The sequence below is a fragment of the Aspergillus aculeatus genome (genome assembly GCF_001890905.1).
Source record: "Aspergillus aculeatus ATCC 16872 unplaced genomic scaffold ASPACscaffold_12, whole genome shotgun sequence".
In the NCBI taxonomy this organism is placed as follows: domain Eukaryota; kingdom Fungi; phylum Ascomycota; class Eurotiomycetes; order Eurotiales; family Aspergillaceae; genus Aspergillus; species Aspergillus aculeatus.
The window spans coordinates 858,204-881,249 of NW_017962987.1; the positions used below are offsets into that span (position 1 = coordinate 858,204).

Genomic DNA, 23,046 nt, shown 5'->3' on the forward strand with positions numbered 1-23,046 from the left:
CGCACCCGCCTCTACTCCCACGAGGGCCCCATCCTCATCAGCAACAACTGCATCATCAGCGAAAAGACCGTCATCGGCACGCCGGCCCCCTTTCCCGGCAACTCGAGACCCGCCCCTTCCTCCTCCTCCACAACCACCAGCACAACCACAGCCGGCGATGGCACCGCAGCAGCAGCAGCAGCGGCAGCCGCCCTCCCCATCCGCATCTCCTCGCGCGTGACCATCGGCCCGGCAGTCTCCATCGCCCCAGGCGCACATATCCATTCCGGAGCGGCGATCGATGCGTTGGCCGTGATTAATCGGCGGGTGGATGTGGGGGCGCATGCGCGGGTGTGTGCGGGCTGTGAGATTGCGGCGGGGACGGGGGTGGGGGAGTGGGTGGTTGTTTGGGGCAGTGGGGGAGGGGTTGGGCAGCGGCGGAGGAGGAGGGAGACGCGTGGGGTGGTTTGGGGGGTGCATCAACAGTCTCAGTCACAGAATCAGAGGGTTGATGGGGAGAAGGCTGGGGAGGCGCCGTTGGAGGCTAGGACGTTGGAGGATGCGCGGTTGATGGTGCTGGATCTGGAGAGGGAGGCTGTGGGGAGGCTGTTGGTGGCGCAGAATCGGAGGAGGGGGTGAGTGAGGCTCCCTCGAAGGTCGTAGTTAGAAGGGTGAAGACGGGGCTTGGGATTGACGGATGGTTTCCGGCGAGATGCATGGTGTTTCTATACTGTTGGTTATACCCGGATAGATTATGGGGATTTGGCCTACTCGATTTTATACTTTGTTGACTTCTAATGATATGAAACAATCATACCCATTCGGGGTATTCGAGTCATGTACAACTCATCAGCCGTGATAGACAAAAGAAAGTATGATTCTCATCCCGCTAAGGATTACAACATTCGTAGGTTCACTTCGGTTTCCTTAGAAGCCGAAGAACTGGGACATAAAGTACATGCATGTATAAAAAAAGGAATGAAAAGTCAAAATGTAACAAGCACAATCGATAATCACAATCATCTAAGAACCCCGGGGTTGACCACCGCCACCACCACGCATTCTCTTGCCAGCTGCTCCGTCGCCGCCGTCGCCGCCGCCATCATCCCGAGCGCGCTTGTTGCCTTGAGGAACAAACTGACGCGCGTTCGCACTAAGCGCGCCGCCACGACCACCGCCAGGACTGGCCGGGCCGTGCTGTGCCTGGCCAAGATTGGCTGTCTGCACGTTCTGATTGCCACCCCGGCCTTGGCCTCCACGCCCTCCACGACCGCGAGGCAGACCCGAGCCGCGCTGGCTAGGCTGGCCTTGACCCTGACCTTGCTGCTGGGCGCCCTGTTGGCCTTGTTGACCAAAAGGATTCTGTTGACCGCCGCCACGCCCGCCTGTTCGACCACCGCGCGCAACTGGAAGCCCGGACTGGAGAGCTCTTAAGACGCCGCCTGAGGCAGCACCAGCTGGAGGTTTGTTGGGAAGCGACGCTGGCTGTTTGTTCTGACTTTGTCCGAAAGGATTAGGCACTGTGCCGGCCGCACCCTGCTCAGGAGCCGTTTCGTCAGCTGCTTGTGTCTGCGGTGCTTCCGTCTGCGAGGGTGCTTCCGATTGTGTCGATTGTGTCTGAGCCTGAGCTGATGGCTGGGCAGCTGTTGCTTCTGGTGCCTGGGTGCCCTGCTGGGTGGCAGGTGCAGGTGCAGGTGCAGGGACAGGCGCAGGCGCAGGCGCAGGTCTTGCTGCAGGTGTCGCTACCGGCGCTGGAGATGGTGGAGGGGCTGCACGTGCCGGTTGTGCTGCTACTGTGGCAGGCGACGGTGCTGGTGCTGGAGATGCTACAGCCTGTGCGGGTTTGGCTTGCGCTTGAGCAGCCGGGGGTGCTCTGGTGACCTTAGCTATCTCCCAAACCTCGACAACAGGTTTCTGAGGGGTCTCCGTGGCCGCCTTCTGCACCACGTCGAGCTTGGCCTGCGAATTCCTGCACCGAGAATCAAGCATACTGAGCTTGGCAAGGGACTTCTTGTCCGACAGCTCCACAGCAGCCTTGATCTTCTCCTCCACACTTTCGTCGTGGGCCTTCTTCAAGGCCTCCTTCTCTTCGTCAAACTTCTGCTGTAGGGCAGCCGCAGCTTCCGAGTTCTGTTGGGTGCCACGCTTTTCAGCTTCCATTTGTTTGCTGACCTGCGCACGGATGTTGTTCCTAATGATCATCTTGATGGTTTCATTCTTCGCAACAAGGTCCCTTGCTTGGGCATCCGTCAACTCCGGGAGTCCACCTTCCTTCGCAGGAGTCGCAGGAGTTGCAGGAGTTGCAGGAACTGGTTCTGCCTGAGGCTGGCCAGGAGTCGCAGGAGCTTGTGGACTTGCCTGTAGGCTGGCCTTTAGTCGTTCCACCTCCTGGCGATGCGCCGCCCGAGTCTCTGCTAACTTGCTGTTCAACACCTCCTTCATCTTGTCGATGCGTTCCTTGACCTTCCTCTCGTGCTCGGTATCCTTGGCAGCCAATACAGCATCCTTCTCAGCAAGGGCTGCCTCAAGACGTTGCACCTTCTCTTCCAAGGCCTTGACCCGTTCGTCGTCGGTGGCGACAGCCACTTGCGTTGTCGGAGCAGGGAATTGCGAGGCGGGAGTCGAGTTGACTTCAGTCGTCGCTTCGGGTACTGATGCAGGAGCAGCCGGCTTCTCCGCCATTCTCGTCTTGAGTTCCTCTAATTCTTGTTTTGTCTTGGCCAATTCCTCCTGGATCACCTCCTTCTCCTGTGTGACCGTATTCAGCTCCGCCTGTTTAGCGTTAATACGACCGGTAAGTTCCTTAGACCGAGCCTTGAACTGCTCCGTAAGCTTGCTGCGCAATTCTTGGACTCTATCTTCGGCATGTTTGAGCTGCTCAGGGAAGGCAGCGGCCTCGGTTTGAAGAGTGTCACGAGCCTGAATGGCCTCGTCACGCTCCTTTTCCAGGGTTGTAAGCTTCTCCTTGAGTCCTTCCATTTCGGCAGGGTCAACGCGGTCATACTTCTGCAGAATGTTCTGAGTACGTTGCTGCCAGCGATCACGATCAGCTTGCAGCAGCTTCAATTCTCCGTCCTTAGTCTCCACCACGTTCTCCAACTCCCTAACCTTCGTTTCCAAAGGCTCAATCTGCTGAACCAATTCCTCAATACGTGCAGATTTCTCCGCAAGCGACGTTTCTGCCTGCTTGACCTGATTGCGCAACGTGACACTACTCTCGCGGAACAGATTCAATTCGTTCAAGGTATCCATAAGTTTGTTGTGGCTGAGAGCGGTGTGGTCGCTATCAGCAGCAGCGCGACGCTGTTGCTCTAGCTTGAGACGTGCCTCGTCGAGCTGAGACTGCGTGTACTCAAGTTGCTGACGGAGACGCTTGCTTTCTTGTGTCGACAGATGATATTGCACGTCAACAATCTCTTTCTCCCTGCGCAGGAATTTGATCACTTCCTGGAGACCTTCAAGGTTGGGTGGCGAAGTTTCAGCATTGTCGTCATCGGTTTCAGTCATATTCGCGCGGTCACGTTGCAACGCCGAGATTTGGTTCGTGATATTCTCCAGCTGCGAGTGTAGCAAAGAGTTTTGGTGGAGAACCTCTTCCCGGCGTTTCTGCAAGTCGGTAATTTCACCCTCGTATCTCTCCTTGAGCTCGTTCCAGCTTTCCTCCTTCTGAGAAAGGTCCTTCTTGAAAGTCTCGGCTTGTGTCCGTAGCTCGACCACTTCCAGCTTAAGCTGATTAGCTTCGGAGCGCACTATCTGCAGGTTCTTGGCTGCCTCAGCGTGCTTGACCAATTCACTCTCGTAGTTCTGTTGGGCATGCTGCGCAATTTCAGTCTGCGCGCGGAGATCTTCCTTGTGGTACTGGAAGGCAGAATTATGACGCTCATTCTCATCCTTCAGCCTGGCAATTTCAGATTCCAAAACAGCCTTCTGCTCCTCCAAGCGGCGGCCAGCCTCTCCTTGCTCATCACGCAGCTTGGTGAGTTCATTGTTCGTTGTCGACAACTCGGAAGAAATCTCCTCAATGCGCTTTTCGAGATCCTGAATCTTCTTGTCCTTCTCCTCAATCAGACGCTCCGTCTCCTCCCGATATTCTTCATGTGTCTCAGTCACAGACTGTAGGCGTTCCTCGCTCTGCTGGCTGATGGCCTTGTAGTCCTCAACTCGCTCTTCAGCATGTTGAAGCTCATTCTTGGCCAAGTCAAGGTCACGTTTGAGTTCGGAAACCTCGATGCTAAGTTCTTGCTCACGGGTCAAGCCAGACTCCTGACCTTCCTCGGTCTCGGGCGCTGTAGCGGGGGCGGCAGTAACACTCGGTCTAGATTGTACGACTTGAAGTCGCTCTTCGGCACTGCGAAGCTCGACGGTCAATTCATCCACTCTCGACTGCAAGTGATCTCTGGTGGTCTTGGTTGCGATCAATTCTTCCCGGACGGAGCCCAAGCTTGTAACCAAGTCATCAATTCGCTTCTGACTCTGCTCATGCTCGTACTCTCTGCGCAAGGTCGCCTTCTTTGACTCCTCAATCTCATCATTGAGTTTGCGTTTGGTAGACTGCAGTTCTGACTCCAAGGATTCGACGCTTTGCTGTAGCCTGCGGCGGCTCTCAGAGTCTGTATGTTCACGCTCGTTCAGGATAGTTTGAAGGTTGGCATTCAGAGAATCCAGGCGACTTCTCTCATTTCTCAGAGTTTCGTTGTCTTCGATCAGCCGTTTTTCAATACTCTTCCACAGATCCTTTTCTGCCTTGAGGTTCGCGTTCTCGCGTTGAAGGCTTTCCACCAGTCCCTTAGTCTCAACGAGGTCTTCGGCAGCTTGTTGGGTCCTAAGGTCTTGCCTGTTGGCGTTTTCCAACAGACTGGCGTAGCGTTTCTGCAGCTCTGCATTTTCACTCTTCAGCATATTGAAGTTGCTCTGAAGAAGCTCGGCTCTTTGAGTAGCAGCGCCAAGCTGACTGCTAGAACGGCTGATTTCGCTCATCAACTCGCTATTCTTTCGCGAAAGCTCATTGACCTGTTGTTTCAGAGCGGCATGATCGGTAGCAGACTCTTCACGGAAGTTGTCAAAGTGGGCTTGAACCTTGCGTAGTAGTTCAGCATAGTCGGGAATGTCCTTAGCCTGTTCATCGGCTGCTCCAGGAGGGACTGCCCCAAGTGGAAGAGACTGGGAGAAGACAGAAGCATCGCCAACGGTCTGACGGCGACGGGTCAGCATGCTTCGGAAGGTGTCTCTCTCCTTCACATAGCTCTTTGTCTGCGCAACGAGGTTGGAGATTTCGTCGCGATAAGTCTGCACACGAATTCTCAGCTCCTTCAACTCTTCTTGCTCTTGTTGGCGAATAACATCCTGCTCGCGAGCCTCTGCGCCCTCCATCTTATCGCCCAACTCTCTTAGCATGCGGCGGAGAGTAACATTCTGTTCCTGTAGCTCATGGAGATCCTTGAAAGTCGTCAGGTTGCGGCTGATGAAGCGTCCCGTTGGGTTGAGATCTGCAGACGAGTCATCAATTTCCTGTCGAGCAATCTTCTCGAGCTCTTCCCTATCGTAACTCTCCTCTCCTTCCTTGAGAATCGCGTTCTCCATCACTAGGACCTTCACTTGCGAGCTCAGGTCCCTAAGCTGCTGTCGTAGAATGTCGCCCTCACGCGCAAGTCCCTCCACTTGCCCTTGCCATTTGCGTGCCTCCTTTGTCGCATCATCCCTCTCCTTTCCAGACGTTTCAAGGATGTTGGACATTTCCATAACTGCGTTCTCCAGTCTGGCGTGGTCGGCTCGCAATTCATCAATTTCGGGCTTACTTGCCTCGAGATCCTGGACCATTTCATCCAGCGTCGACCGGAGCTCTTGGTTGGCTCTCTGTTCAGCGGCCAGCAGTGACCGCATCTTGTCGTACTCGGTGTAAAGTTGTGTGATCGTAAGTCCACCCTTGGTTCTCGAAGCTCTCGGGGAGAATGTTCCAACCGGTGTACCTGAGCGGATAGGCGTAGTGGGTATTCCTCCATTGAGAGCCGGGCTCATGGATCTCCTTCTAGCCTGGCCGTCTGACTCGAGTTGGCTCACAGTCTGCTCCAGCTCTGCAATGCGGCGCTCAGCAGTCTCCTTATCCGAATGTTCAGTCTCGATCTCAACACGAAGGCGGGAGATCTCTTCGGCCGCATCGTCCTTGGCCTTTTCCAGGGCTACCTGGAGTTCTTGCACCCGCTGCTTGGCGGTTTCAGAAGAGTTGCGTTGCAATTCAGCCAGCCTGTTCGCACTATCCAATTCAATCCGGAATGACTCGCTCGCTTGTATCGCCTCTTCTTTCAGCTGCTGGATGCTCGAAAGGGACTCTTCGTAACGCTGTTCGACCTCATCCAAGCGACTCTTGAGAGCATTCTCACTGCGTCTCAAGGAGTCAACAGTGGCGCTAGCCTCTTCATTCGCTCGCTGAAGCTCTGAGATGCGGGCGCTCTTCTCCTTGCGGAACTTCAGGTATTCTGCAGACTTGGTCTTCAGCTCAGTGTCTAACCATTCGTTACTCTTCTTGGTCAACTCCAAGTCTTGCTGGAGACTCTGCTCGCGGAACTTGGCGCTAGCAGATGCAGAGTTGGCGGCTTGAAGGTTCTGTTCGGCGGTAGATAGTTCTCGTCTCAATTCGACAGTCTTCTTGTGTTGGGCTGACAGCTCTTCGGCGAGCTTGTCGTACGCTGTCGTCTTCGATTCGAGCAGAGCCATGGTATCACGATTCGAAGCTTCTAGAGAGGCGATGCGGGATTTCAGTGTGCTCACTTCGGATTCATTGGTTGTGGAGGACGACTTGAGCGAGGCGATCTCGGATTCTAGGGACGATCGAGCATTTTCTGTAATGTGTTAGCAAGGCAAATCAGTCAACCGCAGTAGTCATTCTGTCTAACCCGACTCATGAAGCTTTTTCCTTGTTTCCTCAACCTCAGCATGACCCTTCTCGATAGAGCTCTTCAGCACCTTGACCTTGCTTTCGCTGCTGCGGACCGCATTGTCAAGCTCCACTTCCAAGCGGGTCTTGTCTGCTTTGAGTTCATCGTGTTCGCGGGCTTTCTTGGAGATGGCCTCCAGAAGTTGGTTGACTAATTCGACCGTAGGAGCTTGGGTGAGCGTCGAAAGAGTCGATTCGGCGATGGAGTAATGAGCCGATATGAATGGCAGTTCAATTGTTGCGGTAGCCATGATGGCTGCTAGATGTTTGCAGCAATCAAGCTGCTAACCTTTGTTCGAAGCAGATATATCGTAGAAACTCGACGTGATATCTGCTCAGAGTGAATGGTAATGTAGTAGGCAAAGCTACGTCGGTCAGGCGATGTCACCGCGCGTTTCGGACACCGTCGGGAATAGTTGCGCACAGCACCCCAAATGCCAGCCTAGGTCATGAGGGGCAAAGCGAGACAGAGAAAAAGAGTGAAGAAGCTGACAGAGGCAGAGCAGAAAGAAGAGAAAGCCCCCTGTCGCGCGATAGGTGAGATGAGAATGATTGAGAGACCGGCTTGCAGGTCAAGCAAGTTACGCATTGGCTTTGGGCGGAGCTCCAAACAGGTTAGCGCAGCTGGCTACTATCACGTGCGATAGTGTTGCCTGAGCGGGCCGCAAGGCCGCAACCTGCAATGTCAGAACTTCTAGATCCGTGATGACGAACACTCTCATCTCCCTCTCAGCTCATTCATCCTGTCATTCTCAACCACACAGGTTGTTGCGTCAGAACAGAGCAAACTTCTTTCATGCTTTTGTGATCTATTGTCGCGTCGCGAAAAGAGCTTCTTTGTGCTCCCTCACAAAGAGAGAGGCTTTGCCTCGTCCTTGTTTCATCTCCCCACCTTTAGGAGTCTACTAGATCTCCGGGCTCGCTGCGGTCAACCCCTTCACTCGTTCATTTTTTTCGGTCCATACTAAAGCTGTCTTCTTCGCTATCTCGATCGCAAACATGTCTTATCTTCAGAACCAGCTGAAGAGTTTCAACGCCAGCGTCGTTGACTCCGCGAGTCGACTCGGGCAGCAGAGACGCTTCAACCATCAGAACAACACGACCACCTCCGCAAGCAGCTCGCAGCTTCCCTCCTCCACATCGACACCGACTCCGGGCGGCGGAGATCGCAAACGCCACGATGACATTGTCTACTCACAGCCCGCGAATACCGGCACGGGCAAGGACATCATGACGCAGGTCATCTTCGCGATCGAGCACATGAAGGCGAAGGGCGTGCCGCTCAAGTTCCCCGACATCGTTTCCTACCTCTCCCTGCAGCACCGCGCCAACGACCAGGGCTACGTCCAGGCCCTGCGAAGCATCCTGCAGGTGCACGACAAGGTGCAGTACGACCCCCGCGGCGCCAACGGCGAGGGCACCTTCAGCTTCCGGCCTCCGCACAACATCCGCACCGCGGAGCAGCTCCTCAAAAAGCTCCAGACGCAGTCCACGGGCGCGGGCATGAGCGTCCGCGAGCTCCGGGAGGGGTGGCCGAACGTGGAGGACACGATTAACCAGCTCGAGAAGGATGGGAAGCTCTTGGTGACGCGGAACAAGAAGGACGACCATGCGAAGATGGTCTGGGCTAACGACCCGTCGCTGATCCAGCACTTCGACGACGAGTTCCGGCAGATTTGGGAGAAGATCAAGATCCCAGACCAGCAGACCGTCAAGGAGGAGCTGGAGCGCGCCGGAATCGTCCCCACCAACAAGAACAAGGTCGTCAAGCAGCGGCCCAAGATCGAGCACAAGAAGGTCAAGAAGCCTCGCCGCAGCGGGAAGACGACCAACACCCACATGATGGGCGTTTTGCGGGATTACTCTCACCTGAAGCGGTAAGGAGTTCATGCGATCGGTATTGTCCCCCGACAATCCGTCCTTGCTCGCTTGTTTGGCTCCTCTAAAGAAAAACAAAAAAGAAAGCCTACAAGCCTTTGAAAAAGGTATAGCGGGGGGTTCTCTTCATTTTCCTTTTTTTACTCGGACTTTGCATTATACTGGCGTTTGGTGGGTAAACATTAGACGCAGGAAAAGGATATACTTCTGATTTCTCTGCTATTTTTGACCAGATCTTATCTGCGCTTGGTCATGTTTGTCTTCTGGCGATCTTCATCGCCCTCGCTGTATAATATAAAGGCAAAATCGATACCCAACTAATTTAAACAATTGCATGAATGATGGACTTGATGCTCATGTCGATTCTCCTCTTTTATCTAACAACGACTCCTCCAAGACTCATGAAAACGTGTAAACCAGCCATAAAGATAGAATCTATTTTCTCTTTTCCTCACTTGAGTCACCCATACGCAAACATGCAACCAAGCCGCGCATAATGCAGTGAACAACAAACCCAAAGAGCCTGGTCCTGATGTATAACCGAACAAGAGAGGAAATCACTCAGAAGAAATTTATACAACCGTCAAAGGGAAAGAAACCACAAATATACCTCTCTCGACCCTTTTTTTCCTGTTTCTGCTCTCTTTCATGTTCATTGACCCCCGTTCGTAAGACCACCTTCCGTCTTCTCCACATACTCGACCAGATCCTCGATCGTGCAGACCTTGATCCCCCACTTCTTGCCGAACCGCAGACAGCCATCACGTCTCATCATGCCATTGTTGCCCCGGATCTCCGGCACCCCCTCAACCAGCTCGCCGTCCTCGACGAGCTCCGCGATCACACCCGCGGGGACCTTGCCCGTCAACCGGCAGAACTCCACCGCCGCTTCCGTGTGGCCTCTCCGCTCGCGGACACCGCCACTGCGGGCCTGTAGGGGGATGATGTGGCCCGGTCGTCGGAAATCGTCGACGCGGGCGGTCGGGGAGGCGAGGGTGCGGCAGGCCAGAGCGCGGTCTTGTGCGGAGATACCAGTGGTGACGGACGGGTCGCTCGAGTCAATGGAGACCGTGTAGGCGGTGCCCTTGGGGTCCGCGTTTTCGAGCACCATCTGTGGGAGGGCCAGGCGTTGGGCGATTTCAGGGGTAACGGGGGCGCAGATGAGACCGCTGATATTGGAAAGATGCTAAGTCAGTATGGGGTTCTTTCGGATACTGGGTTTCTCGATTGCAGCTTGAAGGGTCTGGCGCCTGCGTCCGAGGAGCGAGATATGGAGAGATTGTGTCTTTCTCACCTCGTGTACCGGACCAGGAAGGCCATCTGGGCGTCGGTGATAGACTCGGCGGCGATGATCAAGTCGCCTTCATTTTCGCGATCTTGGGAGTCGAGGACGATAATGAACTCGCCATTCTCTGAAGCGCAATTGGGTGGTTAGTTCGCGATGCGATTCTGCACCATGCCAGCAGACGCCTGGAGGCACGCGCAGTGTTGAGGAGTTTTGAGAGGGGGAGCGAGAAGACTCACTGAAAGCGGCAAGGGTGTCTTCGATGGAATCGAAATTCAGACTAGAATCCAACGGCGCAGCCATGGTCATTGTGTTGTGTGAACTTTAAGGTCAGGTAGTTGGATCTGCCCCTCTATGCGGAATTGGAGGCGGGGCAATATGGCGAGGCGAGGAGCGGGTGAAGCGAAGATCGTATTGAAAAGGCTTCTTCTGATGTGTTTACAGATTGGACGAAGAACGCTATGTTGTGTGGTACAGCGTAAATATATGGAGTCAGGTCCAGTTGAGTGATTATAGGTTGCGATTGCGGAGTGAACACCCGATCACAAGGCGAATGACTCTATCTCGGCCGGAGATGAGGCGCGGGGCGGACTTTCGGAAGCTCGGGTTCGGAGATGGCGAATGGAGGGAGGGTCGAGGAAGATCAATCGAGAAGTGATCGCACTTTGAATATTGCTTTCCTGCGTTAGTACAATGAGGCTCAAGAATATGATATACTCCGTAAGGACTTAAAGTGAAATTGGACAGGGATAGTTTTTAGTCAGGGAAGATGTACGAAGAAGGCTAAGGAAAGTCTGAGCCCTGAGGGATAGGGAGCGGATCACTAATGGTTTGTCAGATGTCGGTCATGAGCGGGTGGTTCGCCGAGGCCTGCAGGCTCAGCTGTCTTGGGCCGGGCCCGGAAGCGGCCGCCTTTTGCAGGCAGGGAAATTATTCTCTGGCAAGTGGCCATGACCATTTCTATCGATTGATCAACAAGTACTGTACCAGCAAGTGCTGGGTCCTTTCTGTTGCTGAAATGCGTGCACGTTTTATCAATAAACTCTCTACAGGGAACTAGTTAACCTCCATCAGCTATTGTAACTCCTTGATATCTCTCTCATTGCAGGCACCTGCGTACCACTATTTACAGCAGCGTTCTACGAGGCTCCTGTACCACGCTGAAATGGACTTGGTCGATGAATGGGCGACGTGCTATCATACACCCAGCAGACAGTTAATCAGCTGTGGGTGGATGTAACTAGCGCCTGACAACTAATTGCCGTCGTATTGATATCGGATGCGCTACGTTGTTTTCCTGAATGCGCCGGACATCATTGTCTCTTGGGATTCGACGACCAGACTCTGCGCGCCCCCGATGTGAAATCGGGGATCTCGCAATGCTATCCACTTCTACCACCCCGGTCTATATCGGTGCTGGAGGAGCTTGCTTTGATGAGCTGGCCGCTTGTTGATGCCTTAGACCATTGGAGCTGCTGGTGCTTGGTAGTATTAAAGGTTGGACTCCCTGAACAATGACCAACCACAAAGATACCAGTAGCAAGTGTTATCTATACGTATGTAACCAGGTGCATGTATACTTTACAGCCTCCTGCTTGGGCCTTGCACGTGACGCGGGTCTAGAATCCGGACTGTGGAGAGCAATAAATGGAGCCCCCCAACCCCCAAGAACGCAAATCATAATACTTATGGCCTTTGCTTACACCCCATCGCACAAGCCAGATGAATCCCCTTCCGCCCTCAATGGTGTTGTTGGTTCTCCCTCTGCCTCACTCATGGAGAAACTCCCCGTAGAGATCCTCTGTGAGATTATTGATTGTATGCAGATAGTCCCTTATTTCTCCCCCTCCTCCCTTACTAATAAACTCCACACCCAAACACCCAAACACCCAAACACCCAAACACACAAACATCACAGCCCCTCCGTCCAAGTGCTGCTGCTAGTCTAAAGTCGCAAGCTCCCAATAACAACATAAGCGAAACAAGCTAACGAGACCCTTCAGACCTCACTCCACATGAGCGGGTACAACTCCAATCTGTTTCAAAACGGTTGTTTCTTGTCGCCCGTGACAATAATCTCTGGAGACTCCACTGCTACGAAGAGTCATGGAGCGCCACGCGAGCCTCTCGTTCCGCTAATGGCACCGGTTCCGCGAGCCTTGTCACCAACTCCACCGCACCGCTGAGTGCGCTAGGGCAGACTACCCTTCGATCCCTCATTCAACCCAATGCGGGGAATGACGGGGGCAGTGCTAAACCATCCGATCGGGCGCCGTCGTTTGGTCTTCGATCACGGGCGGCCACGGAGTGGGACCCGTCTTACGAGGGTGAAGATGTGAACTGGTACTCGGAGTATATCGCACGGAATGGACCAATCTCGCTCAGCTGGATGCAGCGCCCGTTCACACGGGTGGAAGGTCAGAAAAGAAGGGTGTATCGGGAAGCGAAGGGCATGGGCCTGCTGCGGGACTGGAGCTCAGCCAGGGAAAACAAAGTCATCGCTCCTCTGGACGATGGGAGTGTTTGCATTTGGGACCTCAACCACTCCCACTCGATCGGGTCGCAAGAGACAAAGGGTAAGATGATTGGCGTCAGCGCCCCGGGCATCTTGATGACCAACCTCTCTGGCAGGAGGGATCACGCCGCGGCAAAACAGTCTCTGGAATATGTGAATCTGGGGGAATGTGTGAGCGTGGACTCCATCCGCCGAAGGGCTTATCTGGCCGTGGGAAATGTCCTGAACGAGGTCGATCTGGAGACCTTGCGGGTGGTCTCTCAGCAACGCTATCCTTGGTCCGTGTTCGCCTTGTCTCAGGAAACGGACTACTCGGTGCCGTTGACACTCGCTACGACGCTGAGTCTACACATCTACGACGGTCGACTGTCCGCAAGCGAGGAAGAAGAAGCCATTAATCTACGATGTGAAGAGCCAACTGTTTCGTTGGTTCCAAAGTCACAGCTGTACGCTCCGCCCGACTCGCCGCTTCTGCAACTGCAACCTGACGGCCGACCTCCACACCGTATCAGAAGCCCGGGCCCTTCACAGAACACCGACGATTATGCACCACTCTTCCAACCAGGGCCCCTCTCACTTCTGCACCCCCCAGCGCCACATGTTCACTCGATCTTCCTCGCCGGTCGCTTCCCAAGCATTCTTCAGTACGATCGCCGCTACTTCCCGCGGCTGCAAAACACAATCCACTCCGGTGGTCAGCTTTGTGGTCTGGCAGCCGTTCCCGGACCACGATTTCCCATCTCCGACTCAAGCTTCCCCTCCTCACACAAGCTAGTAGCCTGTGGCGACTACAAAGGTAGGGGGTCACTTGAATTGTATAATCTCGCCCCATCCAATAACAGCGACATGATCAACTCGTCCGGGTCGTCGTCCGTGGTGTCGACGATGTATCACAACCGGCAAAGTGTCGCCAGGTCCAAGGTGCTATCCGTCGAATCCCACGGTACCCGCATTGTCTATTCGGATGGAGATGGAAATATCAAATGGGTGGAGCGGGACGGCCGGTCCGAAGTCCGTCGCCTCAACATCAACAGCTACCAACCTCCACACCACCCCCACCATCATCATGGTTACCACCACCATAATACTCGAGTAGGGTCCTCCCATCGCCGCCACCACCCCAGCGAGACCGCGCACCAGCCTCGCGCTGCAGACGGCGACACGGACCTCGCCACCGGTCTCTGGGGCGGCTTGTCCCGATCCTACAGCGAAGGCGAAGTCGCCCGCAAGATCCTCCCCACCGGCGGCAGCCTGACAGGCGACGAGCTCCTTGTCTGGACGGGCGAACACATCGGCCGAGTCCATTTTACCTCCACCAGCGCGAATTTCGACGACGAGGACGATGAGGCCGACGACATGTTAATGGACATGGATTTGGACGATGCTGCGCGTGAGGAGCTCCGAGCCAAACGACGAGAACTCCGCCGTCGAGAAAACGAATACGCGAATACGATGCGCAGAGCGCTTGAGAGGCAGGCTGATGAGGTGAGACGCATGGGAGGACTCGGCCTTTAGATCAGGTTGATGAATCATCTCCCACAAGCACGATATATAACCCGGCTAGCATTTGTTCTTGATACCAACCAAATTTCTCTCTACCTCTCGTGGCTTTAGCGAATGAGCCCTGCGGGTCTTCTGAGTTATTCTCATCCGTGTGTGTCACTTGAGTATGTACCTGTTGCCTGCTTCCCTACATGATAGACCATTTTTGCTTTGGTTAGTTGTCTCTCTTGCTGCCGATGTTGCGACTTATAGAGTCTTATGGTACAAACCGTGCATTTAGATCGCATTCTACGAAGTACTAGGGTGGTCAGAATGCTGCAGTACTGCAGTCGTGATACACAGGGAGGGGGGGGGGGGGGGAAAGGCAGAACCTTGAAACATCACTAGAGGCAGCTGTGACCGCTTGTCCCTGAACCTGAATGATCACCATTTCTAATAATCGAAACATAGCTAGCAACGACAGAGAGAAAGAAAGAGAAAAATGTAAGCGTATGATGCTAGCTTGTTTTCCATTACTCTTTTTGTTGCCAAACCCATCCGAATTCCACAACTCCAATCCCATCATTATTACATTAATTCGTACAATGAACCATAAGGCCACAAGCCAGACGCAACTCGACCAACACACAAACAAACAAAAGCTTCAATGTGGAAGGGGACCCTGCTGAGGTTTAGGCAATTCAGCTATCAGGCTTGTACACGGCGTCCTTGCAGAGCACGGCGACCTTTTTGAAGAAGCGCCGCCACTCCAGCGGGTCGCCCTTGACTTTCATGAATTCGATCTCGAAGAGACCCTCCGACACACAGTCGATCAGGACCTTGCCCTGCAGCGTACACATGCGCCCGTCGCGGGTGATGATCCGCAGCGTGGCCGAGGTATCCCCGGCGGATACGGCGGGCACGGCGGGCACGGGAACGCCCAGACGATGCAGTGCCTCGCAGATCAGGGGCACTAGGATTTTGAGCTCCCACGTTGAGAAGAACCGCGTCATGGCACGGGCGGGGACGATGTCGTGGAAGCGGATGGCCTTCTGGGTGCGACTTAAGGGCACGGAGGGGTGCGGGGAGAATTGCGACATGGACGGTTCGTCCTCCAGGTGGTCGAGGGGCTGGGTGTCGTTCTTCCCGAACAACAACGACGGTCTGCCCATGGGCTGGGTGGAAGAGAATGCGTCCGCCACCTGCGGCGTGTCCCAATCCACTAGCATACCACCGCGCGGCATTTCCGGCTGCGTGGATGAGATCCTTTGATCGGTATCGTCGTCCAATTCATCTCCCATGTCCATTAGGCCGGTGGTCCCTTCAAAGCCCTGGCTCCCGCCGCTGCCGTGCGGCCGCGCGAAGGGGTCTTGTGTGAAATCGATATGCAGAGACTCGAACATCGTCGTGGCCATGTTGATGGTGTCTCTGAGCGTGCCGTTGCGCGATAGGTATTTGTTCGGCCGGGTGTACCAGGGGTGTCTGCGGACGTCCTCGAGAGAGAATCGGTTGGCTGGATCCACGTTCAACATGCCGCGCAGGAGTGAAAGCGTAGCGGGCGGCAACTGCTGCCACAGCTCGTCGGTCGTACGCCCATTAGTGGCAAGGTATTCTTGGTACTCGTAGCTCGTTTCCGTCGGGCTGTCCCACGGGGTGTTGCCAGCCAAGAGGACGAACAAGACGATACCACACGACCAAATATCCACCAGGTCGGGTCGGTAACCCCTCCCTTTAATTTGACTCCTGCTGCTGCACGAAATCACCTCTGGTGCAATATACGGCGGGCTACCGCAGAAGGTGGTGGAGAGTTTGGTCACGCCTTTGTACTCGAACAGCGTGGCCAAGCCGAAGTCGGCAATTTTAAGATTGCCATCCGCGGCCAGCAGCATGTTCTCCGGCTTGATATCTCTGTGTCCCACCCCCTTGGAGTGCATGTAGCCTACCGCGCTTATAAGCTGGGAGAAGTAGACGTGCGCGATGTCCTCGCCCACGCCCTCGTCGGCCTCGATCTTGTCGAAAAGATCGCCACCCTCGGCCAGCTCCATTGCAACCCAGCGCCACACATCGTCCTCGCCGGTCTGGAAGAAAGAAATTATGTTATTATGGTCGCCAATGTGCTTGTGTACCGTCGCCTCCATCTGTAATTGTCGCGCGCTGACTTTGCCATGGCGAGCGGCATATTCCTTGTGAATGAACTTGACTGCGAAGACCGGACTATCTGTGTGGGACGGGACGGCTTTTTTGATGCTAAGGAATTTAAAAGACAATTGTTAACAAGATGATTTGATTTACAAGAAAATCGAGTAAGAGGGCTTAAGTTCAAGCAGACCAGGCATAGGCACCCTGGCCGATCGTCTTGGAGACTATTCGGAAGGGTAAGTCATTCGGCAGCGGGGCTAGTTGCGAGTGATGCATCGTGGTGCTGGCGAGCAAACCCGGGTTTCCACGGGTGAATCCGATAGTATATGACAGGTCAGATGGAAGGAGGTGCAAATCGAGAAAATTGTCCGAGTTTTCAGTTACTTCTAGCCAGAATCATGCGGTGGTGAGAATCCACGCAAGGGTGAGCGATGGGAGAGCGAAGCTGGAGAGAAACGCGCGCAGCTCCGGCACGCGAGAGCCACTTTATCCTCATTGGGAAGTCTGTTGACAGGCTGCCGGTCGCAGGCATCCATTCCGACTTGTACGACTGTAAGAGTCTCTTTGACGAGTACGAGTCTCTTGGATGTTAGGAGGAGGAAGAAAATGGTCTTTTTTACGCTCGGGTGGCCACGGCAATCTTTGTACTAGTCGGGGGCACTACCTGCATATGTATGGTGGGTGGTTTCAGGACCTTTATTTGACCTTATTTATACACTCACTCACGTCTCTTCTCGGAGAATAAGGGTAGCTCACCGCTAGAAAATCATTAAGGTACGAGTCTAAAAGGTAGTCCCTTCATTGAATGTTCTTTGCCTACGGAGCTAGCATCGACTACTTCCAGGGTTGCTGTATGCTCATGGTAACTGTACCACCATTCAAGGTTTCATTATGGTTTTGATGAATCAACAACCAACAGGCGCAAATGTACGAGTACCATATTCTAAGACTAATGGATGTTGCCAGTGCCGTGACAGCCCATAAACACAACGTCCGACTTGAATAGAGCCCCTCAAGGGCCTTCTCAGTAAGCCACGGCGCAACGCTCCGCGCACGGTCCTCAATTGTCATGCGCCGCTGTACTGTGCTGAAACCCGACATTGTTAAGCAGGGACTTGTTAAATAGTCCCTGCTGCCGGTTCTGATGAATGGGGCCATGGCAACTTTTCTCTGTTCTTTGAAGAGATTCTGAAGCTGCGCACATGTTTAAAGCCTGAGCATGAACAGAAGAGTTGACAAGGATAGAGGATTAACCGTGTCGATTATATGCATCGATCAGTGCGGAGCCACTGGCTGACCGCCTAGGGAGCAGCTGTTACGTATTGTGCCGAGCTCTGGCTTGGTCCGGCAGCCAAAATAACACAGATGACACAGGCTGTAGTCTAGTGTTAGTACGTACAGTACTTGTTGTATGGCTGTTGTATGTACAGACAGGCGTGGGCTTTTTTTTCTTCGTGTGCTGACTGTAATTCCGTCATCGATTTAAGATGACTGGCACCGAGAGAAACAGCGTCATGTATACAACTAACATGACCACCGGTCTGTCAACTGAGAGAGTCAGATGGAGGCTCTGGAGATCAGATGCGGTGGTGGATCATCAATGGCCAGCGAGCATCAATCAGAGTCATTCATTGAACGGTTGCGCTGCGTTGCCCGGCGGATGAGGGCGTAAACAAAAAAGGGAGAAAACTAACCCCAATCAATCCAACACTCGATCACAGTTGTCTTTCCCCCACTTAAGTTCTCTTTTCCCTAAGAACCCAGACTACTTCCCCTGTTTCTCATTTCCAAAGAAAGGATCTACAAAACTGCTCTAAACCAGACATACATACATACTTTTGCTGCAGCTCTCCGTTCGTCCAAGGTTCTGATTCCGATCATTCTGGGGTTCTTGCGGTGGGTCAATCCGCTTCCCCTCCGGCCAACTGTCGCGCTGCTTTCGGTTACGCTCTCATTCCACCACCAGCAACCTACCTCATTATCTCTTGTTCCTCGCTACTGCTTAGTCTCGAAAGCTGGCATTTTTCCGGAACTCCTCTCTGCATCACTAGTCTTACCCATCTTTTCGGCTCTCCTTCATCACCTTCCCTTCGACCCTCTCCTTCACAATGGACTACACCATGGAAGACACTCAGAACTCCGCTCCTGACGCTCACGAGACCTCCAAGCTCGGCTCCTCAGCACAAAGGAGTGACACTCAGAGCGTCACCAAACGGTCCGTCACCGCATCCTGAGACGCATTTGTCGATCATCCGAAGTCGCTCACATACTGACCGTCCGACTGATTTCTAGTCTTCAAGCTGAGCTGATGCAACTCATGCTCTCCCCCTCTCCGGGCATCTCCGCTTTCCCAGACGCCGACGGCAACCTGCTCTCCTGGACCGCCACCATTAGTGGTCCAACCGAAACCCCCTACGAAGGACTGACCTTCCGACTCTCGTTCGCCTTCCCCAGCAACTACCCCTATGCTCCTCCTACCGTTCTCTTCAAGACCCCCATCTACCACCCCAACGTCGACTTCTCCGGCCGCATCTGTCTTGATATCTTGAAAGACAAATGGAGCGCTGTGTACAACGTACAGAGCGTGCTGCTCAGCTTGCAGAGTCTGCTCGGGGAGCCCAACAAGTATGATGCCATCCATCCCATGTTCCGGTCGAGGACCTTCAAAATGCTAATACACCCACAGCGCGAGCCCCCTCAACGCCCAAGCCGCCGAGCTCTGGGATACCAACCAAGAAGAATACAAACGACACGTTCTTGCTCGTCATCGCGACATTGAAGATATCGAGTAAAGAGTCCAGGAGAATGTGTGTTTGATGTTGCGGTCGGTTCCGCAAACGGGAGAGGAAAATCAGGTTGCATTGCATAACTGGGGTTGTCTTTGGGGTACTTTCGTTTAGGATGCGATCACTGCACAGTGTCTCTCCTGGGATTCTTTTATAGCAGGTCCCGGGGTCCACCTGTTTCTTGTCATCTGGGGGTTTTCTGGAGTTTATGCGTTTGGGAGGGGCGCGAATTTTCTATTTTGCTTCGGTGGGGATGGACCAGCGGTGTGGGGATTGGAAGGCTATAGGTCCCTGGAATCAAATACCCTACTTTCTTTTTAGTCCTGTTTGGGATCTTCGGGTCCTTTTTTTCAGCTTGTTTGTCATTCTTAAATTGGCTGCGAGGCATGTGTGTAAATGAGCGGCCATGAAGTAAGTAGTCAGGCAAGGGTCTCATTGATTTTTGATATACTTGGAACAAAGCTACAAGCTATCCACTCGAGGCAGCTCTGAGCTCCAACTCACAAGAAGGTATCTTTAATCTCAAGAACTGCAATACATCAAAAAGCAGCGAGACATGATGAAGGTGGTTCCTTTCTTCATCTAGTAATAACTTAGCAGTTAGCACAGTAGCGAACAACATCCAAATAACCATCCAAAGTCTTACTCCCCTACCCGGCGCTCCAGTCTAATATGGATAGGCCAAGTTTAAATCTTAGCTACTCAAATCAGACTAAATCAAGCCCCGGTGCTAGAGGAAAGTGAAGAAACGCCCCGGTAGATACTCTACCTCGTCCTGGCAAATTAATTGCTCCAACAAGTGATCAACATACACCCCTGCAATTGCTGCACTGCCGAAGGCAGTGATCGCCCGCGTTAGCATAACCTAAATGCCACGCGATGGACATTCCCGGGCCAGCTGGGCGCCGGCTGCCGACAGCACGCCGGATCTGCAATGTACTGTACCTGGTTATCAGCTTCAAACATGGGAGATGAATCCTGCGTCGAGATTCGGGCTTGCAGGGTATTGCAGGGGGTGATATCGCGTTAGAGACTATTACGGTGGTCAATTCATCCTCTCTAAGGTAGGACATGTGTTAGTACATTTCTCTAGAGTACAACGAGCATATATTTCATTCTCGCCCGGCGAATATTGCCTGCTTTGCTTTACTGGCTAGATGCTTTGGATGGGGCACCCTCTTACACATACAGAGGTGCCCTACGTTCAGGCTTCTTATCTTGGGATATCAGGTAGTCTCTTGAGCTTTCAATCGTCTCCTACCGTCGACATCAAGCTTAAGGTAATCTTACTTTGTTACTATTTCTAGTGGATGGCTTCCGAAACCGGTAACTTGCCGTATGCGGCAGCCCTGAGGTGCCCCGGGCCTGAAATGCCGAGAATTGAACATTCCGCGGGGACTTGTAGCAGAAGATCGATGGTGCTGTAAGGCAATGCTCAGCCGGTGCCATTTAAACTAACCTTAACTTGTGCAACTGGAATAGATTGGAATGGTGACCACTAGTACTACTAGCTCAATCGCGGTTAAACTCCGACTCGCTCATGAGAGCGGGGCAATCGAGATTATGACCTCATGGGTTCCGTCGGCTGCGAACAGTTCCAATAGTCGGCCTAGTTCCTGAATCCTTTCCAACCTTAGTTAAGGCACCCCCAGAGCGCAGTCTGCAGATGCGCGAGAAACTCCCATTTGGTGTCCTCAAATAATCAACAATGGCCGCCGACGACAAGGAGTGGGAATTAGAGGAAGGGATCCCCCAGGTTGAAGATCCCTTCATTCAACAGTACTTGCAAGGACGGGACTCTCTTATTCTGCAAGAGCAGAAACAGCGACATGGTTAGTCACCCAAGTACTTGGGCCACTGGCCAAATTGATCTCGACTGACGAGTGTGTTTCAGACTTCAACCTCCGCAAAGCTCTGACCCCAGTCGCCGCTAGAGCTTGTAAGATTGTGTCCCAAATCCGCGACCGGGAGTTGACTCAAGCCTCTACGCCTTACTATGGACCACCGGCTCTGGACTGGGAGCAGGTTCGAAAAACCGATATTTGGAAGATCGCGCAGAAAATGCCAAAGGGGTCTCTGCTGAACGCCTCCATCCATGGCCTCATTAACGTAGATAAGTTGATCGACATCGTTCTTATCACAGCAGGGCTGCACATTTCTAGCCCTCAGCCTTTATCATCTCAAGAAGCGCGACTCAAATCACCCGTCACTTTTCAGTATACTTCATCTTCAACACAGAGCGTGAAGCACAGCGTCTCCATATGGTCGGCCGCCTATGTTGCCTCGGAACTTATTCCTGTTCAGCAGGCAGCCTCTTCCTTCCCGGATGGCGGAGAGACCGGGTTCCGCGAATGGCTAAAGAGGCGATGCACCCTTGGGGACGAGCAGTCGAGCGACGCTTGCCACGGCGCACCGATCATCAATTCTCTGCTGAGTTATGAGCCCATTCTGCGTCCCTGCCTGAGAGACGTCTTCGCCCATTTGGCAGCGGACGGGGTCGACTATGCCGAATTCAGGCATACTTTCGCTCATCTCTATCGACGAGAAGGAACCGACACGCCCGACGCAGATCAAAGCGAATGGTGCCATGTGTTTCAACAAGAATTACGGCGTTTCCAGAGCACGGACGAAGGGCGCGACTTTTACGGAGCGCGTATCATATGGACTACCAGTCGCTCATTGTCGAACAGGGAGATCGTGGAGAACATGCAAACCTGTCTTTTCGCAAAGTATGACTACCCGGAGGTTATCTGTGGGTTCGACATCTTGGGGACAGGAAGTGATGCGAGGCCACTGTCGGACCTTGTGCCTCTACTGTTCTGGTTCCGCAAAGAGTGCATGGACGCAGGACTGGAGATCCCTTTCTTCTTCCATGCGGGCGAGATGGCGCGTGACGGGGTGCGTGCCGACCACGGCTTGTATGATGCGATTCTGCTGGGGACGCGGAGGATCTGCGATGGATCGACACTCTACGAGCACCCGTTGCTGACTGAGTCGGTCAAGGAGAAGAAGATCTTGGTCGAGTTCAGTCCGACCTCCAGCCGGAGCGAGCACGTTCTTCCGGCCCTGCTGTCGCGGGGTGTCTCGGTTGCTCTGTGTGGCAATCATCTGTCTGGTGGTTTCGACGGGCGCGGTGCAGAAGGGTTCACGCAGGTAATTTGGAGGGTGCTTCAAGGCGTTGATGACCACGCCGATCTTGCAGGACTGGCAATGCTGGTGGAGAACTCGATTCGGTGGAGCTGCTACGACGATCAGCCGACGGGTGAATGGCTTTCTGAGATTCGGGAAGGCATCCTGGGCGAGAAGGTCAAGGCCCGCCGTTTGCAGGAATGGTGGGCGAGGTTTGAGCAGTTTTGCGAGTGGGTTACTGTCACATTTGCGGAGGAAGGCAGTGATGAATAATTGATGAATCTTGTATCATTCGGCCACGATTATATTCCTTGCTCGATTGTATCACGTAATGCCATTATATGAAATCTACACTACCTTGTACCTTCCCCGGGGCGAGGCTCCCTCCCCTCCACAGGTCGGAGCACATACCTGGACATCCCCTCCCAGATCCATTTGCGACGACACCGTGCCTGAAAACGACCAGATCTACAAGATCGAGTTCCTTGAGATTGCCCACTCCTATTATCACATAAGATCCTTCTTCTTCTTTTCTTAATGATCTTTTGATACTGATAGCCGGATATGAGTGACCGTGTCTTCTTCGTCTACCTACGCGGTTGTCTACCTGAATCCAAGAAGAAGGAGCTGGCACTTCCTGAGGAGGGTCTGATTAATGCAACCCCCAAATTAAGCGCCTCTGCTATCTATCCGGATGGTAGTTACGACGAAGAAGACTCTACTACAGAACCATTAGAGATTACATCCTTTTCTAATCTAGCCCACCTTATAATCCGTAATACCCATGGGGTTCAGGTTGACTACATGCCCAGTAGCGACTACAGTGAGATTCTACTAGCTTTCCAATTCCTCCCAATGTTCTTAAGAAGTGGTATTTGGACCTTTAAGGTCGACGTGCGAGCTGGAGATGTGAATAATACGT

At 53.4% G+C, this 23,046-nt stretch overlaps 7 protein-coding genes across 7 annotated transcripts; 4 read left to right on the forward strand and 3 right to left on the reverse strand.

Moving 5' to 3' along the window:
- Positions 1 to 1,002: 1,002 nt before the first annotated feature.
- On the reverse strand, positions 1,003 to 7,161 carry ASPACDRAFT_32012 (putative filament-forming protein (Tpr/p270); the record flags this gene model as incomplete). Its single annotated transcript, XM_020199851.1, has 2 exons — positions 1,003 to 6,815; positions 6,870 to 7,161. The coding sequence occupies 2 exons, from the start codon at positions 7,159 to 7,161 to the stop codon at positions 1,003 to 1,005; spliced, it is 6,105 nt and encodes a 2,034-aa protein (XP_020054392.1).
- Positions 7,162 to 7,806: 645 nt separating this feature from the next.
- ASPACDRAFT_80178 (transcription factor TFIIE subunit TFA2) lies at positions 7,807 to 9,121 on the forward strand. The gene has a single exon (XM_020205589.1). The coding sequence runs from the start codon at positions 7,910 to 7,912 to the stop codon at positions 8,789 to 8,791; it is 882 nt and encodes a 293-aa protein (XP_020054393.1). The 5' UTR covers positions 7,807 to 7,909; the 3' UTR covers positions 8,792 to 9,121.
- An 8-nt stretch (positions 9,122 to 9,129) lies between these two features.
- On the reverse strand, positions 9,130 to 10,691 carry ASPACDRAFT_80179 (3,4-dihydroxy-2-butanone-4-phosphate synthase RIB3). Its single transcript, XM_020205590.1, has 3 exons — positions 10,313 to 10,691; positions 10,083 to 10,200; positions 9,130 to 9,957 (listed from the first exon to the last, which is right to left on the reverse strand). The coding sequence occupies exons 1-3, from the start codon at positions 10,380 to 10,382 to the stop codon at positions 9,441 to 9,443; spliced, it is 705 nt and encodes a 234-aa protein (XP_020054394.1). The 5' UTR covers positions 10,383 to 10,691; the 3' UTR covers positions 9,130 to 9,440.
- A 1,111-nt stretch (positions 10,692 to 11,802) lies between these two features.
- Positions 11,803 to 14,429, forward strand: ASPACDRAFT_80180 (uncharacterized protein). The gene is made up of 2 exons (XM_020205591.1): positions 11,803 to 11,891; positions 12,077 to 14,429. The coding sequence occupies exons 1-2, from the start codon at positions 11,849 to 11,851 to the stop codon at positions 14,101 to 14,103; spliced, it is 2,070 nt and encodes a 689-aa protein (XP_020054395.1). The 5' UTR covers positions 11,803 to 11,848; the 3' UTR covers positions 14,104 to 14,429.
- A 342-nt stretch (positions 14,430 to 14,771) lies between these two features.
- Positions 14,772 to 16,485, reverse strand: ASPACDRAFT_53570 (putative serine/threonine protein kinase; the record flags this gene model as incomplete). Its single annotated transcript, XM_020202765.1, has 2 exons — positions 14,772 to 16,317; positions 16,400 to 16,485. 2 exons carry the CDS (start codon positions 16,483 to 16,485, stop codon positions 14,772 to 14,774), a joined length of 1,632 nt encoding a protein of 543 aa, XP_020054396.1.
- A 1,504-nt stretch (positions 16,486 to 17,989) lies between these two features.
- On the forward strand, positions 17,990 to 19,314 carry ASPACDRAFT_80182 (putative ubiquitin conjugating enzyme (UbcK)). Its single transcript, XM_020205592.1, has 3 exons — positions 17,990 to 18,424; positions 18,502 to 18,834; positions 18,896 to 19,314. The coding sequence occupies exons 1-3, from the start codon at positions 18,318 to 18,320 to the stop codon at positions 18,999 to 19,001; spliced, it is 546 nt and encodes a 181-aa protein (XP_020054397.1). The 5' UTR covers positions 17,990 to 18,317; the 3' UTR covers positions 19,002 to 19,314.
- Positions 19,315 to 20,600: 1,286 nt separating this feature from the next.
- ASPACDRAFT_1872539 (putative CECR1 family adenosine deaminase) lies at positions 20,601 to 22,497 on the forward strand. Its single transcript, XM_020197999.1, has 2 exons — positions 20,601 to 20,827; positions 20,890 to 22,497. Exons 1-2 carry the CDS (start codon positions 20,704 to 20,706, stop codon positions 22,395 to 22,397), a joined length of 1,632 nt encoding a protein of 543 aa, XP_020054398.1. The 5' UTR covers positions 20,601 to 20,703; the 3' UTR covers positions 22,398 to 22,497.
- Positions 22,498 to 23,046: the final 549 nt, after the last annotated feature.